General features: G+C 36.8%; 1 protein-coding gene and 1 pseudogene across 1 annotated transcript; one reads left to right on the plus strand and one right to left on the minus strand.

The window, feature by feature from the left end:
* Window positions 1–1804: 1804 nt before the first annotated feature.
* On the minus strand, window positions 1805–7905 carry LOC133733984 (UPF0481 protein At3g47200-like). The gene is made up of 2 exons (XM_062161650.1): window positions 7786–7905; window positions 1805–3406 (listed from the first exon to the last, which is right to left on the minus strand). Exon 2 carries the CDS (start codon window positions 3398–3400, stop codon window positions 2006–2008), a length of 1395 nt encoding a protein of 464 aa, XP_062017634.1. The 5' UTR covers window positions 3401–3406; window positions 7786–7905; the 3' UTR covers window positions 1805–2005.
* A 3043-nt stretch (window positions 7906–10948) lies between these two features.
* Window positions 10949–15800, plus strand: LOC133730776 (pentatricopeptide repeat-containing protein At2g15630, mitochondrial-like; annotated as a pseudogene).
* Window positions 15801–19459: the final 3659 nt, after the last annotated feature.

The following is a 19459-nucleotide window of genomic DNA, read 5'->3' on the forward strand; positions in this document are numbered from 1 at the left end:
TCCGAAAAACTGAACATGCAGCTTATGGATGTGGTTACTGCGTATCTATATGGGGATCTAGATACAGAGATATACATGAAGATTCCACACGGAATTCAGTTACCCAAATCAAGTGGCTCTAAACCACGGAGCGCATTTGCGATTAGATTGAAACGCTCACTATATGAATTGAAACAATCCGGACGGATGTGGTATAACCGTTTAAGTGACTACTTGATTGGAAAGAGATATGTCAACAATGAACTATGCCCATGTGTGTTCATAAAAAGGACAAGTTCCGGATTTGCAATAGTAGTGGTTTATGTTGATGACATGAACATAATTGGCACCCTTAAAGAGTTAAGGGAAACCGCTGAACACTTGAAATCCTAGTTTGAGATGAAAGATCTTGGGAAAACACGGTTTTGCCTCGGTTTAGAACTTGAGCACCGTAGAGATGGTATCCTGATTCATCAATCAACTTATACCCAAAAGATGCTTAGGCGTTTCAACACTAACAAGATAAGCCTTCAAGCACCCCAATGGTCGTCCATAGTCTTGATCCAAGGAAGGATCAATTTCGTCCAAAAGATGACGATGCAGAAGTGCTAGAGGCAGAAGTGCCCTACCTAAGTGCAATAGGCGCATTATTGTACTTAGCACAATGCACAAGACTGGATATCTCATTCGTTGTGAACTTGTTAGCTAGATATAGCTCTGCGCCTACACGACGCCATTGGACTGGTGTTAAAGATATCTTTCGATACCTAAGTAGTACGATCGATATGGGCTTGTTCTATCCCTACAGAGAGAAGATGGATTCGGACCCATCAAGTGTCAGGGACGCCACACATTGTGGACTGCGTTCCCTCTCCCCATCCCAAAACGATATAAGTGTTTTGGAAGGTTTTGCTGATGCTGGGTACATCTCTGACCCACACAAAGGTCGCTCCCAAACTGGTTATGTTTTCACCATGGGAAAGACCGCAATATCTTGGAGGTCTACAAAGCAGACCTTAGTCGCTACCACTTCGAATCATGCAGAGATTATTGCTCTTCACGAAGCAGTTCGTGAATGTATATGGCTTCGATCCATAGTTACGCATGTTCGAAGCAATTGTGGTTTGAAGTCTACCACAGATGAGCCAACAAGCATTTATGAGGATACTGCTGCTTGCATTGAACAAATGAAGCAAGGCTACATCAAAGGCGGCAACACCAAGCACATTTTGCCTAAATTCTTCTACAATCAGCAACAACAGAAGCTCCTCAAGATCAAAGTAAACCAGGTTCGATCTAAGGACAATGTGGCAGACTTGTTTACTAAGTCAATGCCCAAATCCACGTTCGAGAAACATGTGGCAAGAATTGGCTTACTGAAATTATCTGAACTCCCATGATCGTAGTCATCAGGGGGAGGCGCAGACATCAGGGGGAGATGTCTACATGTTCGTCTCGAAGCATGAAGGGTGTGTTGTGCTCTTTTTCCCCTTCGACCGAGGTTATTTTTGTCCCACTGGGTTTTTGTTACTCGGCAAGGTTTTTAACGAGGCAACGAGAGAAGCACTGCGTTTGGGCAGCACAAGGGGGAGTGTTCAAGTAAACCCTAATTTGTGTTTGGCCCAAACTCTAGGTTACTTGACCTAGTGGTAATAGGGTTAAATTAGAAGGATCTAGATTCCTATTCAATGTACGATTACTTTCCTTGTATGATTGAGATTCTATGCATTGTAATCCTCTATATAAAGAGGCCCCTATTATCAATGAGAATACACAGCAAATTCCTCTCAATTTCAGTTTCTCTACAACAATAATGTATCAACATCAAAATATATTACATATCCAATGGCCAAGCCTGATTTTTTATTAAAAAAATAGATAATGTATTAAAAAAAAACAATTATATAATGTATCAACATAAAATAATTTACAAATCCCATGGCCAAGCTTTATTTTGTAAGCTTGAAAGAAAATGAAAGGGAAACAACATAATAGAATGAAACATATAGCTGACATCCAACATTATTCATGAGCGGGGATGATAGTATGGTTGGAGTGTGTATATGGTCTGCAAGAAGGTAAGGACCAGGAGGACAAAAGCTGCAATAAAAGAGATAGTAGACCATGGTGTTTCAAAATAATCACGTTTCAATTTCTTTCTCCATTTGTGCCATGGTACTTTGCGATATGAATGCACTTCATCGCAAACTCCCTCGTAGACATAGTCAATGACTGTGGTGTCATTGTATAGATCGTTGAAGAACTTCGAAGCATCATCGGCACTCAACCAGTTGGCTAGTATATGTTTTTCACATAGAAGATCCACATCCTTGTTCGTATCGATGAGGTTATCCATCAAAACCGCGTAGGATGTTATCCTGTGCTTGCAACTCCAATAACACTGTTCGTAGGCCATAAGGTTCCTGAACATAGGACCTGTCCTTTCATCGATAGCCAGAGGAGGAATGGTGAAAATGCCATCTTCAAACGTTATGTTCAATATGCAACCTGAGGGGCCCTCTCTAAATTTAACTCCCGCCTCTGAAAGAGCAGCAGCACTAGGTATCCTCTGTGGCAAGTGGTTTACCAACTTTGATGCGGGGGTCTTCTTTCGGTATGCATGTTCCAGATGGCCCTGAACGAGGGAAGTTCTTATCAGATCAAGTATGTGAAGAATCTCAACCTGAGAATTGGGATCGGGATAGCTAAAAATTTTAGGTTCAGCCACTGAATTTTTGAAGAAGTCTATTACTACTTTACTGAGGGGTGCTATAGGGCTACCACCCTCAATTAGGTTATAGATAGACTCGAGCACAAACCAAGGTAGCTGATTTTCTAGCAACAGAAGATCATGGTACAGGTATTCGAGCATACAAGGCATGTTGAAGATAGGGTCGTCTTTATCTTGTCGATTTGCATGCTCAAAAGGTGCCTTCCGAAATAATTCTATTAAGAAATAACCATCGAGTATGAGCATCTCTATGAAGTCATTTTGGTCAAGATGATAGCATGGGTCTGAATAATAACCCCGGGCGCGTATTTCCTGTCCCTTGATGCTTTCAATCAAGCTATCCATGTTCAATACTGTCTGGCGCTGGCGCTGGGGCAAGAAGAGACAGTTTAAATACCATTTTTTCACAGTTTCCACGAGTTGAAATTTATCAACACCTCGGTGAAAGGGACCGATTGAGACTACGTCAGGTTCGTATGCCTCCTTTTCTTGTCTTCGTAGCACCTCAGGAACTTTGAAGATGCAACATGAAACAGGCACAGGTGATGATTTGGCCTCCAAAAGCTCAGAATTGAAGGTGTGTTTCCATTGTTCAATTGTCATACCTCTCCGGTCTTGATGAATTGAAACGCTTTCATCCGCTTTACCCTTTTCTATATCACTGCTACCCATCTGATCTAAGTTGCTCATATTATGCTGAAAAATAAGTTTTCTTGAGTTAACATAATTTATAAGGAATTCATCCAAGGTTTTCTAATTTTTATTTACAGTGACATATATAAATTTTGATTTTTTTTTTTGTCAAATGTAAAAATTTTACTGAGATTGATGACATCCAAATAAGATATCACTATCTTTTCAAAAAAAAAAAAAAGATATCACTATATATATATATATATATATATATATATATATATATATATATATATATATATATACTAGATGTCAAACACACCCTATGGGTGTGGATAACTACATAGGCAGTTATTTCAAAAAATGTGGAGAAAACTGCTCCACTTTTTTTGTTAAATTTCTTTATATTTTCTTTTATTTTGTGAATTGGCCTTTTTGTCCTTCTCGAATATTTCAGTTCAAAGGTTTTTTAATATTTGAGGGATAATTTGGTAAAATATTTCTGTTTTGGTTGATAAGCTCTCTTCTCTTAATAATAGTATATATATATATATATATATATATATATATATATATATATATATATATAAAATTACGTGAAAATAAAAAGTTTAAATTAGGGCTCATTTGGACTGTTTCTATTCGAATAAAAATTCTCATAAGTGTGGTCCCTAATTTGAATTATGTTAATATGATTGATCATGATGTACAATCCGTATTTAACAGTATTTGGTCTTTTGATAAAAAAGAATCACACAGAATTTCATTAAAAAAGAGATATATATATATATATATATATATATACAGGTACGTATATATTTTAGAATGGAGGTTAGATTTTTAGCTTTTAAGTTTTTAATTTAGAGGAGAAAAATATGGTTGGTATCACTATAGTCAACAAGGCACATTACAAACTAGTAAACTATTAAATATATTGAGTAACAAAAGTTAACATTTTTTTTTGGACAAAGAGTAACAAAAGTTAACATTTGAAAATTATAAATAGTAAATGCATATACCATATTTTTATATCTCATAGACTCATACCGAACTTATAAGGATTGTACCACCTAGGCCATTGATGAAAAATTTAAAAGCCAAAATGTTTTAGATTAAAAAAATTTATTTTATATTTTTTTGTCAAATTAATCAATTTCATCTAAAATATTTCAATATTACGTCAAAGACTCAGCAAAGACTATTAACAAATTTACTAACTTCAACATGACAACGAACAATAATGAAGCCAACATGACTAAAGCGGACAAGAGAAGTTTTGAAAATAAGAACTCAACAAAGACTATTTTTTATTTTTTACTCAGATGAATCAACTTCACCATGGATACTTCAATATTACATCAAAGAGTTAGCATAGACTATTAAAGAATATACATTTCTAACATGACAATAACAACAATGAAGCCAACATTACTAAAGCAGACATAAAAAGTTTTGAAAATAAGGACTTATTTCTAATATTATTAATGACATACTACTTTGTAGTTTAGACAATGGATTGATATGTATAATCCTACTTGATATATGTGTCTGTGTGTGTAAAAATATGAAGGGAAAAAATCTACTATATCACTTGACTAACATTTTCTGTAATTTTTGTTGGTAAGTTATAATTCCAAAAAGTCATGGGTTCGGTTCTCACTGACATATGTAAGGGTGGGGTGGGTGTGTGTGTTTGGTGGGGTGATAAGGTTTTGGTCTCATATATAAGAGGTCAAGAGTTCGAGCCCCATCAAGGGTGGGAATGGGGTGGGGTTTTTTTTTAATAAAAAAAAAATGTAAGGGTGGGGTGGGCTATGATTTTTTTTTTTTGTTTAAATGTACCATTTGACTTACATTTTTTGTAATCTTTTAAATACCATGCTAACTAATTTGAATTGTACCACTTGATCGAGTAATGTACAATTTACTTTCTTTCTTTTTTCAATAAAAAAATTGAAACACTAAAGTTTTAGTCAAAAAGTTAGAAAAATGAATACAATTTGATCTAACATATTTTAGCCTATATACATCCGATGCACGTGTGAATTGTGAATAAAGTCTCTTTATAATTGTCACTTACTTAATCAAATTTCTGCTCCTTTTTTTTTTTTTTTTTTTTTGAACTCAATCATCAATTTCATTCATGCTCAAGCCAGAATGGCACGGATACATACCTTCCCTTGCCATACCAAGGACAAGTTTAGGACGTGGTATGCTAGCACCACCCATTAGACAACCAGTGCTCACTTATTTAAGAAAAGCGAGCCTAAGAACTATGACAAAACTAGCACATAGTAATTTCTGCTCCTTTTATTTTATGACAACATCTTCTAATGCATCAGGATTTTACGACAACATCTCCTTTCATTTTTTAGACTAAAGGATATTTTGGATAATCCATAAATATACACACACACACATATGTGTATGTATGTATATATATATATATATATATACAGATCCTATCCAGAGCAGAGCTCCGCTTTGAAAATTAACGTGTGAAGTTCAAGTTTTGGGTCACTTTTCGGTCGCATATCCACATCTCGACCGTTCAGTTTTTAGGTACTAATGTATAGATCGTCTCTGCAAATTTTCAGCCAAAATGATGATCGTTAAGGCATTGATAACTGCCTTAAAGCTAGTACGGTTCAGGTTGACAGATTCAGTCCGTCCATTGGTTTAAGCGAGTTAGATACCTTAACGATCATCAATTTGGCTGAAAATTTGCAGAGATGATCTATACACTAGTACCTAAAAACTGAACGGTCGAGATGTGGATATGCGACCAAAAAGTGGCGCAAAACTCGAACTTCACACGTTAATTTCAAAGCGGAGCTCCGCTCTGGATTGGATCTGTATATATATATATATAAGGTATTGTTAAAATACACACACACATGTATGTATATATATAAGGTATTATTATTAACACATCTTAAATTTTTATTCACACAGTACCATTCCCATTTTTTATTCTTTAAATTCATATTTATTATTGGTAAAATGTTTTAACTAACCATCTTTTGCAATTTTCTTTCCCATTCTCTAATACAAAACTGATCTTCACTCCAAAATCACTCAAATCCAGAAGACATGTTATGCTATCGCACTTGTTCTTTTTTGCTTTTGGTCAATTACTTGTTCATTTTTTGTTCTACCATAATTCTTTTGCTTCAACAAAATTGGAACAATTATTTTGGAGTGCCAAATTTTTTTTTTTTTTGGGGGGGGGGGGGGGGGGGGGGGTCCAATTATGAGATTAGATTTAGAAAATAATTGAATGTTTTTAAGCAAAAGAATTATGGTAGAATAAAAAATGAACGGATTGATTGACCAAAAGTAAAAATGAACAAGTGCGATAGCATTGCATGTTTTATGGATTTGATGGATTTTGGTGTGAAGATCGGTTGAGGAGGTCCAATTATGAGATTAGATCTAGAAAATAATTGATCGAATTTTGTTGAAGCAAAAGGATTAGGGTAGAATAAAAAATGAACGAGTGATTGACCAAAAACAAAAATGAACAAGTGTGATAGCATTGCATGTCTTTTGGATTTGAGGAATTTTAATGTGAAGATCGGTTGAATTTGTATTCGAGAATAAGATAGAAAATTGCAAAAGATGGTTAGTTAAGAAATTTTACTAATAATAAATATGAATTTAAAGAATAGAAAATGGGCAGGGTGTGTGAATAGTGCTTTAAGGTGTATTAACAACAACACCGCTATATATATTTATACGTAGACTTCGTATGAAACTTTGCATAAAATTAAGAGTTTACATGCATAAGCCTAGTTAGTAATTTTTCGTATTATACGCGAATAAAACACGTACTTATGTTTTTTTCAAAAATATTTATGTACTTCATATTTTTTTAAGGGACTTGTTAAATTTCTCGTACTTTTGAAGCCAAAAGTATTATACATGTACTATACACGATTTTTACGTTTTTTTTCCATATTTGACACATATTATTGAACAAAAATGAATATAAATTAATATTTTTAATTAAAAAATTTAATTATTTAATTAATTGAAAATATTTTGCCGAACTTTTTAACGAACTATTTGATAAAATATCCGAATAATACACGTACATATTTTTCACGTACTATACACGTCCCCTTTTTTACTAACTATGTGCATAAGTAGTTGTTTAAGACTAGAATTACATGTCCAAAAATCAAAGCCCTACATATAAGGTTCTGATCTTTGCCACCCCTCTTCGATGAATGACCGGATACCAAATTCATAATCTTAACACATTAATTAAAGCATTCTATATATACAATAATGAACTTGCCCATTAAGGTTAAGGCGATGCATGCCTTTATGCACGTTAAATTTAAGTAATAAAATCTCATTAATCTGTTCATCATACCATAAATAGACAAATTGCCCGGCTTAAAAGTTGAAATAGAAAAGGGAAGATAAACATGTACCTGAAAATCAGACAAGTTGCAGGATCATTCAGCAAGAAAAGGGGCCTGCCATATTAATGGAAGAAGATAACAGACTCTTTTAGTGTGAAAATGTATGTGCTATATAGAACTATACATAGAATGATAGAAGGCAAATTGTACGAAGAAACACTGCCATATTTATAATACTTCTCTAAGAGATATAATCTTCAAACACACAAGAAGCAAAAGTGTATTAAGAATGTTAACTTTTAATTTGCACAAGCAAAGGCCATAACATATTTCTTTCTCATTTTAGACGCGAAGAAAAATTCTACTTTTGAATAAGAAAATATATGTATCAGACCAAAAAAAAAAAAGAATATATGTAAAAGCACAAAAAGTGCAGCCCACGAATTGTACGTGGTCAGAACATTTTCAAGTCCAGTGGAGAAGTCGACAACAAAAAAGAATGGGGGAAACAGAGAGAGAAATATGGGGAAAAAAAATTAATTGAGACTCTTTGGTACTTTCATGTTGCATGGGAGTGCTTTTAGAGCAACTCCAACAATAGGGTTCAAAACCAGATTTTGTTGAATTATAGGACTTTTCATCTCCAACAATGTTTTTTAGGGAGAGTTGGTCCTAAAATTATAGGATTTGGGTTCATCCCAAGTCTCATATTTGAGACTTTTCCAAGATCAAGACTCGGATACTATTTATGGGGCCCAGCAAATAGGTTATTATTTGCTTTTACTCAAATTGGTCCTATTTAATCTGATGACTCAGATTTGAGAAAAAAAATGTGATCAATGGCTTTTATTAAATCATGGGTTATTATTTCTATTTTGTTCCAAAAAAAATTAAAAAATTACCAGAAAATTGAGGGAAAAAAAATATACTCGTTGGAATAGTAAATTGTGGGAAATTCTATAAATACCAACTCATTCTTTTCTATTTCCTCACACCAAATATCTTCCATCTCCTTTACAATTTTTCATTCATTCCTTCACACCAAATATCCTCCATTCATTTAATAAAAAAATTAATTAAATGAAAAGAACAATTTTTAAATATTATGATAAAATTAAAATTAATTTTTTACCTTATTTAACTATATTAACATACTTTTAATATAATATTCATCAACATTATACTCATATTATATTTTAATCAAGAATAGTGAAATAACACCCCCATATTGCACCTCATTGTTGGAGATGAGAATTAAGTCATATATGAATAGTGCAATAAGGGGTGCTAAAATGAGAATAGCACCCCCAAATAGAACCTATTGTTGGAGTTGCCCTTAGTGTATTCAAAAGTCACAAGTGCATCTTGTTACTTTGAAAGCTGCTGCTCTATTTTTGGCTCAGTTTGGGACTCTACTTTGCTACGGGTGGTGTATCTTGGCTTGACTTATTGGCTCCTTCATATGAGCTGGTCAATGGGGTCTATGGCTACTATTTGTTTGGCTATTTAATTATGTATCATCAGTGCCTTGACTTGGTGGGACATGGAGTTGATAAAGCAACTTGGTTTGCTATGCATTTCAGTAATTGAAGTCACCTTTGCAGAAGCACCGGATTCTGTCATTGGTTTCTGGTTTGTTGCTTTTTGGCTTCCAAAAGACTGTTTTTTGTTAGTTCTTATTTTTGGGTGTCCTTAGTAGCTCCCAAGTTTTTGTTTCGGGTTGTTCTTTTTTGTTTTAGGGAGGGGTTTTGGTTTATGTCCCCCTCTCCCTCATTGTACTTTTTTTTTTTTTTTTCAATAAACTTAAATAGAGGGACGGACGATGGGTTTTCGGGTGTAGTGGTCCCTTACTCTTGACGAAAAGAGTAGGCGCTCTGCACAAAGACCGCTAATGAGGTGCTAATATCGCCTAATCCTCTATCTTAAATTCAAAAAAAAAAAAAAAAAACTCTTTCGAATATATTAATCTCTTTATTTGTTTAAATGTAAATTCTAGGAGAGGCTGGTATATGTCCCGTCATGTAGTAAATGTCTTTGATATAAAATGGGCAGCTCATCCAATTTGGGCAGGCAGAAACTCAGCTCGATTTGACCTGCCCATGATTAAGAATGGCATGGGTCAATCTGTCGTGATAAGCTTGGTAATATTGTACGTTGCAAGACATGCATGAACAATTTTTGTGAATTAATTAGAATCTCTTGCCACCTTTGTATAAAATTGAAAAACTAGTGTTACACATTAGTAATAAATTGATACCGTTGCCCAACAAGGTTCGATATGTGTGGTAACATTTTATGTTTGCCTCGTGACTAAACTGAGATCAAACTAAAGGAATGGAAATGAAAACTTCAATTAATTGCAAAACATTGAAGTGTTTCACAAATTAATTTTTGTTAAGAGTATGAATCTCACATGAAAAAATGGGGACATTACATATATATGGATTTAATGATTTATAAGGATTGGCTCAACTCCATCAATTGCCAATTGATTTTGAATAGAAAGCTTACATTACTTTATCACTTTCTAAGATTTTTTTTTTTAAATTTTTTTTTAATTTTTTCAAAGAAGGTTAGCCCGTTTCTTAAGTTCAGCAAGCAGTACAAAAACGAAACACCCATATGGTGTCGACAGAAAAAATCGTTCCTCAGAGCCTCCTAAACTCCTATCCTAGTAAAATAAAAATCCAGAATGCCCCCAGTACACCCACCTTTTAGAAAGTCCATGCACTATTATTCTAACAAAAACCTAGAAACCTCGAAGCAGACATAAAATGGTTTCAACTAAGGCTCTAATTTTTGCGACCTAAACAAAATTTAAACGATACCATGGGCCATAGCGACCCAATACATCCAATCCCACAACAAATGGGTAATCTAAGCCATGTGAAACCCAAGTCCAATGAGCCCATAGACAAATTTGAAGATTATGCCACATTGAGTTTATTATAAGTTAGGCCGGAACTTATGGGGTCACTACAATAAATTTGTGCCTCTCAGATAAGTGATGGAGAACTTTCTCCGTTCTAAAGAGTATTGGAGTTTGATTGAAAATGGGATATACCAGCAGCTGCAGATGGGGTGGAGTCAACAGAGGCACAAAAGAAGGCAACAGAAGATCAAAGATTGAAATATTTAAAGGTAAAGAACTACCTATTCCAAGCTATTGATTGGACGATCGTGGAAACAATTTTCAACAAGGAATCTGCAAAGATCGAGCATATGGGATTCAATGAAGCAGAAATACCAAGGATCCACCAAGGTGAAACGTGCTCAGTTGCAGGCCCTTTGGATAGAGTTTGAGGTTCTTGGAATGAAGGATGGAGAGAGTGTCAATGAGTACTTTGCAAGGACTCTCACCATTGCAAATAAAATGAAAGCACATGGTGAGAGAATGGAGCAGATTGTGATCGTAAAGAAGATCTTGAGATCAATGACACCAAGATTTGACTACGTGGTGTGTTCGATAGAAGAATCAAACGACCTTGCAACAATGACTATTGATGAGCTACAGAGCAGCTTACTAGTGCATGAGCAAAGAATGAGAGGTCACAAGGAAGAAGAACATGCTCTAAAGGTCACAAGTGGAGAAAGGTTTGGAGCAAGGGTGGATGACAGAGTTGGAGGTAGAGGAAGAGCTCGTGGAGGCTATAGAGGTAGAGGAAGAGCTCGTGGAGTAGAGGAAGAGGCCAAGGCAGGCAACCACTCAACAGGGCCATCATCTAGTGCAATAAGTGCCATAAATTAGGGCATTTCCAATATGAATGCCCTAATTGGGAGAGAGGTGCCAACTACGCAGAGCTAGATGAAGAAGAGGAAATGCTCCTCATGTCATATGTGGATCTTCATAACTCAAAGAGAAAGGTGGTATGGTTTCTGGACTCTGGTAATAAGCTTTGGTTTTCAGATTTGGATGAAAGGTTTAGACAGTCTGTAAAACTAGGGAGTAATTCTAGAATGGCTGTGATGGGGAGAGGGAATATTAGACTCAATGTTGGTGGAGTGACTCAAGTGGTTAGTGAGGTGTTCTATATCCAGGAGCTAAAGAACAACTTGTTGAGCATAGGACAGTTACAGGAGAAGGGCTTAGCCATACTTATTCAACATGGTTTTTGCAAGTTGTTTCATCCTTCAAAAGGCTTAATTATGCAAACTGCAATGTCGGCTAATAGGATGTTTGTGTTGTTGGCCTCTATGACTTCAAAAGAATCAGCATGCTTCCAAGCAACTGGTGAGAATGATACTCATCTGTGGCACTGCCGCTTTGGTCACCTAAGTTTTAAGGGATTGAGGACCTTGCATTACAAGAAAATGGTCAAGGGACTACCTTCACTCAAAGCCCCTGCTAAGGTGTGTGCAAATTGCTTAGTTGGCAAGCAACATAGGGACGCCATCCCTAAGAAGAGCCTCTGGAGAGCCATACAAAAGCTGCAGCTAGTCCGTGCAGACAGTTGTGGACGTGTGAAGCCTGAATCAAATAGCGAACATGACCAATGCAGGCATCATGGGTATAGTGACACTATAGAGGAGCACTTAGTGGTTATTATACACATATCCCCCATGTTCCAAACCCATGTACTGTTTGGGGTGATTCTAACTTGCATTATTAGAGAAATTTTTATAAATGGGGCGATGTGGGCAAACAAACATGTGTGAGATTATTTGTGGGATCAGTTGTGAGTGATAATCCACCATAATGCAACTACTCTAGTGCAACACCCTATCCTCCTAAAGTCCTCTTACATATTATACATATATTCCCCATGTTGCAATACTCTTTGCGTTTCCAACTCATAAGCACTTGTTGTGCAATCTATGTTTGGTTTTTAGCTTGCACACTAAATTTTTTCTATATGTTACACTAAATATTTGAACCTTCTGGTGCACCACAATTGCATGCATTGGCAAAGGGAGGTTCAAGTCAAAGTACTTTGAGTAAGCTTAGTTTGAGTTTAGTTTTTAGCAAGCTCTTTGCATAATTGAGCAAAATTTATAACAGTGAATGGTACCGAGTGTCCTTATGAACCGTTTGTATGTGCCGTTCTATCAATGAAATTCACTTGAACTGAAAAAAAAAAAAAAAAAAAACTCATCTCTTCACTTAATTACGTAAATTTGGTTAAATCGAATATCAAATTTCCACAAGCTAATAATTGCATCACGTACATTAATCATCCCTAACACTTGATACACTCGTCAATCCTGGTTTAGCTCTTTCATTACGTAATTTCTTTGTCCTTCTTAGTGCGTGACATGCACCTTGAGACCCAAACTATTATTTTTTCTATTTTTGGTGGTATAATTTCCAAATCATCCAAATATTCCTTCTCAAATGGGTCCTGATTTGAAAATGAAGGACTACTAGCAACTTGGCCAGACACACAATCTAGGTGTGCTTAAACACATATGTATTTGTACAAGTATGAGTGAAAATGATTGTTCTAAGTGCATTTTTTTAATAGAGGATTAGATGATATTAGTTTTTCGGTTTCGCATGAAATGCAAAGAGAGCAGACTCCTATACTTGGGAACACCAAAGATGCATTGGTGTCACAGTAACCCCGCATTTCTCTGACTGCAATTTCTGAAGTAACAGAGTTATGATTTGTACCAAGTCTTGGCAACATACTTCATTATGCCTTGTATGGTTACCAGATAAAATCCTTTCAAGTGATCATCTGAATTCTAGGAGGAAGAGGTTCTCAAGTTAAATGGAGTTATTTAGGAGTCCAAGAGAATTGAGCTTCCAAATCCAATTAGGTATCTGGCCTTGAATCTGGTTTCCCGAAAGGTCTAGTTTCCAAAGTCCGGATTGATTTTTTAAGAAATTTGGGAGTCCTCTCAAATTTTTAGAAGCCAATAGCAATTTTTCAACCTGAAGGAAGGGGAAACTGGTACCATTGTAATCAAACAACAAGCTATTGTGGGAAAGATCAAGAAATGAAAGAGTTCTAGGCTGCCAAGGGCCACTAAAAGGGAAGCCACTGAAGTTGTTTGAAGCAAGATCAAGAAACATAAGCCCTTTAAGATTAAAGATAGATGTTGGTATTTCTCCATCCAAATTGTTGTTTCCCAAAAGAAGGTTCCGAAGTAACTATGAAGAGGTATTGGAAAATTCTGGGACTTGACCAGAGAAATGATTATTAGAAAGTGCTAATGCAACCAGGCACAATAGATGATGGAATAGTACAGGCTTTCCAGATTAACAATGGCTTCCCAATGAATATGACTGATAGGACTATTGAACTTGTTTCATGACACACTTTGATGCGGCCTCACTTTCTATTGTTGAATGGCTTCATTTCATACCTTAGGATTTCAGGTTAAAATTTATTTATTACTACACTCAGTGGCTTTTCCTCGATCACAAGTCACAACCCAAAATCTCTCTCTTCCCGCACCCAACCAACCAGACGCTCCACCCATCACCCACCACTAGTCGCTTCTCAACTCCATCCAAACTTGTCATCCAACATCTTCCGCCCAACCTTCCCTCCTCTTCCATCTCCACAAAACCCCTCACCTTGTCCATCGATTCAATTCACATCTCACTTCGACTTTCCCAGCCTCGAAATCCCCCTCGCCGTCGCCATTCTCGCTGCCCTACCTTCCCCAAACCCCTCCCTGAAGCAACTCCTCGGCAGCGGCATTGCTCCGATTTGAGCGGCGTCGTTTTGGACTTGCTGCTGGTAAGTGCTTGCTGTGAATTGAAGAGGGCTGATGACGCTTTTGAGTGCTTTAACTTGGTGACGAGTGGAAATGTTATGCCTAAGACTAAGACTTGTAATGAATTGTTGAGTTTGTTTTCGAAATTGAATCTAACCGAGAGGGCTTGGGAGTCCAGTGTTTGTACTTTTAACATCACGATTAATGTGTTGTGCAAAGAAGGCAAAGGAGTTTCATGGGTTTATGGAGATTTTGGGGATTAAGCCTACTGTTATTACTTATAATACTACCATTCATGGGTTTTGTTTGAGAGGCAGAGTTGGAGGGGCTCAGATGATTTTTAGAGGAGTTCAGCCGGATTCTTACACGTACGTATGGATTGCTTATTAGTGGGATGTGTAAGGAGAGAAGACTTGATGAAGCTTGTGATCTTTTTGATAAAATGCTGGAAATTGGGCTGCTTCCGAGTGCTGTTACTTATAACACCTTGATTGATGGTTATTGCAATAAGGGACAAGGCTTTCAGTTATAGAGATGAGATGGTGAAGATCGAAGGGTATAATGCCGACGGTGTCAACTTACAATTTGTTGATACATGAATTGTTTATGGAAGGTAGAGTGAGTGAAGCTGATTGTATGGTTAGAGATGTGGAAGAGAAGGAAATGGTTCCTGATGCCATTACGTATAATATCCTCATTAATGGCTATTGCAGGTCTGGGAATGCAAAGAAAGCGTTTATATATCTTTCGCGATGAAATGTTGAGTAAAGGGATAGAGCCCACTAAGGAAACTTATGCATCACTTATTTATGTTTTGAGTAAAAGGAAGAGAATGAATGAGGCAGATGACTTGTTTGAGAAGATACTGCATAAGGGTGTTCTACCAGATCTTGTGATGTTCAATGCCTTGATTGATGATCATTGTGCTAATGGGAATATGGAGCGTGCATTTTTGCTTTTGAGGGAGATCGATAAAATGAAGGTTCATCCAGATGAAGTGACTTACAATACCCTAATGCAAGGGCGCTGCAGGGCAAGGAAAGTTGAGGAAGCTCGAAACTTCTGGATCAGATGAAGCGAAGGGAATTAAGCCTGATTACATTAGTTACAACACCCTCATTAGTGGACATAGTAAACGAGGTGATATGAATGATGCCTTCAAAGTTCGAGACGAGATGTTGAGTATAGGTTTCAATCCTACACTTCTAACGTACAATGCTCTTATAAAAGGTCTACGCAAAAACCAGGAAGGTGATCTTACTTAAGAGCTCCTTAAAGAAATGGTGAGCAGAGGGATTACTCCCGATGACAGCACATATTACTCTCCGATTGAGTGAATTGAGAATGTTGAGGAATTTCTCAGAAAGGGCGATTCATGAAGTCTCTCTCTCCGTGTATTGTACTTCTAATGATAGGGGTGTTCTCTGTCACGCCCCGGATTTTGAATGATAAATTCAAATCCGAAACCTGAATAATTACAATTACAAAAAAACCAAATCTCGAAACTTCGAGTTCATTATTACAATTCACTCTCACAATATATTATAAAGCTCAAATGAGCATAACACACCTCACAACTTACAATTGTTGTAAAACTCTAACAATTGCTCTAACCGCACGATCACCGTCCTGGTTCTCCTGTCCTGTAGGATTACCCGCTACACAATTTGAATAGTGTACCGGGAGTTGCAACAACACAAAACCCGGTAAGCTTTTTACAGCCAGTATGAGTAAACAAGAAAGAACTGTTGATTTATTAGATTTCAAGACTACCACAAACCCACGTTACTTTCTCACTCTCATATATATATATAGACACTTATGAGTTACTCTCAATTTAGCTCATAAGATCACTCACTCTCATATATATATGTAGACACTTATGAGTTACTCTCAATTTAGCTCATAAGATCCCTCACTCTCATATATATATATAGACACTTATGAGTTACTCTCAAATTCGCTCATAAGATTTCCCAACATTTGGTAGACAGACTCATATATATATATAGACCCTTATGAGTTACTCTCAATTTCCCTCATAAGGTTACCATATATATATTGACACTTATGAGTTACTCTCAATTTCACTCATAAGGTCACTCCACATTTGGCAGACAGACTAGAGCTCTAACTGAACGTAACCACTCGTCCGGCCACAGACGTGATTACGATTTAATACTATTAATAACCACCAGCCCGGTACGAGAGCGTGATTCACTAATAGATGCCATGGTCACCTCGTGACCTAGTGATCTCCACAGATCACAACAATTTATTGTTCCTCAACAATAAAACTCAACACCTCTCACAATATATTGTTTCTCAACAATAAACTCAATACCTCTCACAATATATTGTTTCTCAACAATAAACTCAACACAACTCCAACAATACATATTATTTCACGTAATAATATATATACAGACATTCACACAGGAATGTCTAATACACCAACAATAGTTCATATGATTGCAAAATAAAGCAATTAAATATATTGGGTTCGTAATATGAACCACGTGAGGTTTACTCACCTCGATAATCCCGCTGCGTCTTCAATTCAGCTCAAAATACGATCCACAATCGTCCACCAACTCAAACCGTCAATCACCTAGTCCAATAATGATCTTGACTTAGCCAACAACTCAAATATGTAATTAAACGACGATCCAACGCTCAGATTCAAATTAAACGATGATCCAACGGTCGGATCTGAATTTAATGATGATCCAACGGTCGGATCCTCACGGATCGCCTTTAGGATCATCCTCCAAAATTATCACGAAGATCCAACGGTCAGATCTTCCTGAATCGCCTTTACTAACATCTCCACAAAATTATATGAAAATCCGACGGTCAGATTCTCACGAATCGCCTTCCGAATCACTATTTCTCAATTATACGAAGATCCAACGGTCGGATCTTCGCCCATGACCTCACAAGGTCACCGGGACAGTCATACGATCAACATATCCAAAATTGAAGCAAAACCGATGGTCAGATCTTCACAGATCGTAAACCGAAGATAAACGTAAAAACGTTAAATAGTAACGTCAAAACGTAAATCCACTATTTATCAACTTTTTCTAACATGACCATGTTATATATCAAAACGCTCGTATGGATGCATAGATCATCGCCTAGATAATGAAAACTCGAAATATGGTCTGATGCGCCGCCACAAGCGGTGGTCAGTGGGCGGTCAACGCGGCGGTCAACGCCGGTCAACCACCTCAGATGGCAAAGTGACCAACTACAAACTGGTTCAAAATGAAAGGGTGGTCGACTTTCATACCTGGAGCTAAGCCTGGTTCGGCCTAGATCGTCCTAGATCAAGCGTTGAAGTTGGATTAATCTCGTGCGTCTGATCAGATTCCAGATTGAATCAGGGACGTCGAAATCTTCAACTCGTGATCTTTCACTCCACACTCCAAATCGTCAAGCAAGGCCTATATGGGGATGATCAGGGGGAGGAGGAGATCACGAAAATGGGAACGATCGGCCCATGCAACGCCGGAAAAATGGAATTCCGGTCGGGTCGGATTCCTCTTGGCTGGCTTCTTCGATCTCCATCTGGGGGCAGCGGCGGGGCAAGGCGACACCGGAGGGAGGCCGGGCTTGGAGCGGCGATCACCATGGTGTCCGGGTCGTGGCCGGAGGACGCCGGAGGAGGAAGGAAAATCCGGGTCGGGTCGGCTAAGACCCGTTGGGTCTGACGGTCGAAAGAAGAGAGAGAACGGAGAGAGCTGGGGGACTGTTCAGCAAAAATGAAAATGTTTCGTCCTTAAATGAAAAATCAGATATTTTTCCTATTTATAGAAAATTCCCAATTTTCAAATATTCATAACTTAATCATACGAACTCCGAATATTGCGTTCTACATGTCCACGAACTCGTATCGACGAGCTCTACAACTTTCATGAAGGAAGTTTTCCCAAATTTTGAACGTATAAAAAGTCAACTTTGTTGACCCCCTAAAAACGTTCGTTTTCGAAAATAAAACCGTTCGAACTAATTCCACAACTTCTCCAAGCTTCGTACTCGCTCCTACTATCGTGAAATCATTTCTAAAAATCCACGGAATTTAATTTGGATTTTCCAGGGTATTACATTCTCGAACCCAAATTCTGGTTCTGGAAGATTCTTTTGGTTTGAAGATGACCTGATGAGCTCAGCTTAGGTACCTATCGCATTCAATAGTATTGTTGAACTTGATTCAGAATGAAGTGATTGGGTTTATGCAGAACGTCTTACTATAAGATTATGCATGTAACCTCTTCTGTGTAGTTCTTTATTTCCTTTTTGACACTGAGCTACACCATGTACACACATTATTCTTGAGTTTTGACATGATTGGAATTGATGAAAATAAGGCAATCTCCATAAAGACAGTAATGTTACCAAGTTAATTACAGCTGGAGAATCTGCCATTTTCTGCAGCAAATGTGTTTTTGCTATTTAATTGTAGTTCAATAGCTTTTATAGATCTTGATACATACTTTAGAGCAGGCTTATTTTGTCACTTGTTTCCTTTCAGTTCCAACTCTAATAACACATTAACTGCTTCAAAAAGAATATAAACTGGATTAATTGCGATGAGTATATGACTCTTGTCAGACTACTTTAAATTGACTGAATCAAGTTATAACTTGAAACAAATTAAACTATTTCAATGATAATCATGATTTCTCATTGCCTCCAGATTAAAAAACAGGGGAATCCTAACATTTCCAACAATAAAAAGAACTAGGATAGACGATGTATGCAAGCTTTAAGATTATTAAAAATGAACTCAATAAAGTAATTTTAGTTCAGCTTTCTTAATTGTCCTGACTTTTTCAACGATAATGCTCTCAATCTTTAAATATTTTTGTTTTTTTTCAGGTGCTAAGAAGTTCAGCTTTTTGTGATTTGGACTCATAAATCAATCATCTTTGGTACACTCATTTCGTGCCCAGGTAATATACCAGGAATCTTACGACTTTTACCATCATTATACTATTGTTTTGTTGAATAAGTCCACGAGATAATTAAATATCTTGAACAAGTGGGAACATCTTATTTGCCACACTCATAT

This window comes from Rosa rugosa, chromosome 2 (assembly GCF_958449725.1).
Source record: "Rosa rugosa chromosome 2, drRosRugo1.1, whole genome shotgun sequence".
NCBI classification, from domain to species: Eukaryota; Viridiplantae; Streptophyta; class Magnoliopsida; order Rosales; family Rosaceae; genus Rosa; species Rosa rugosa.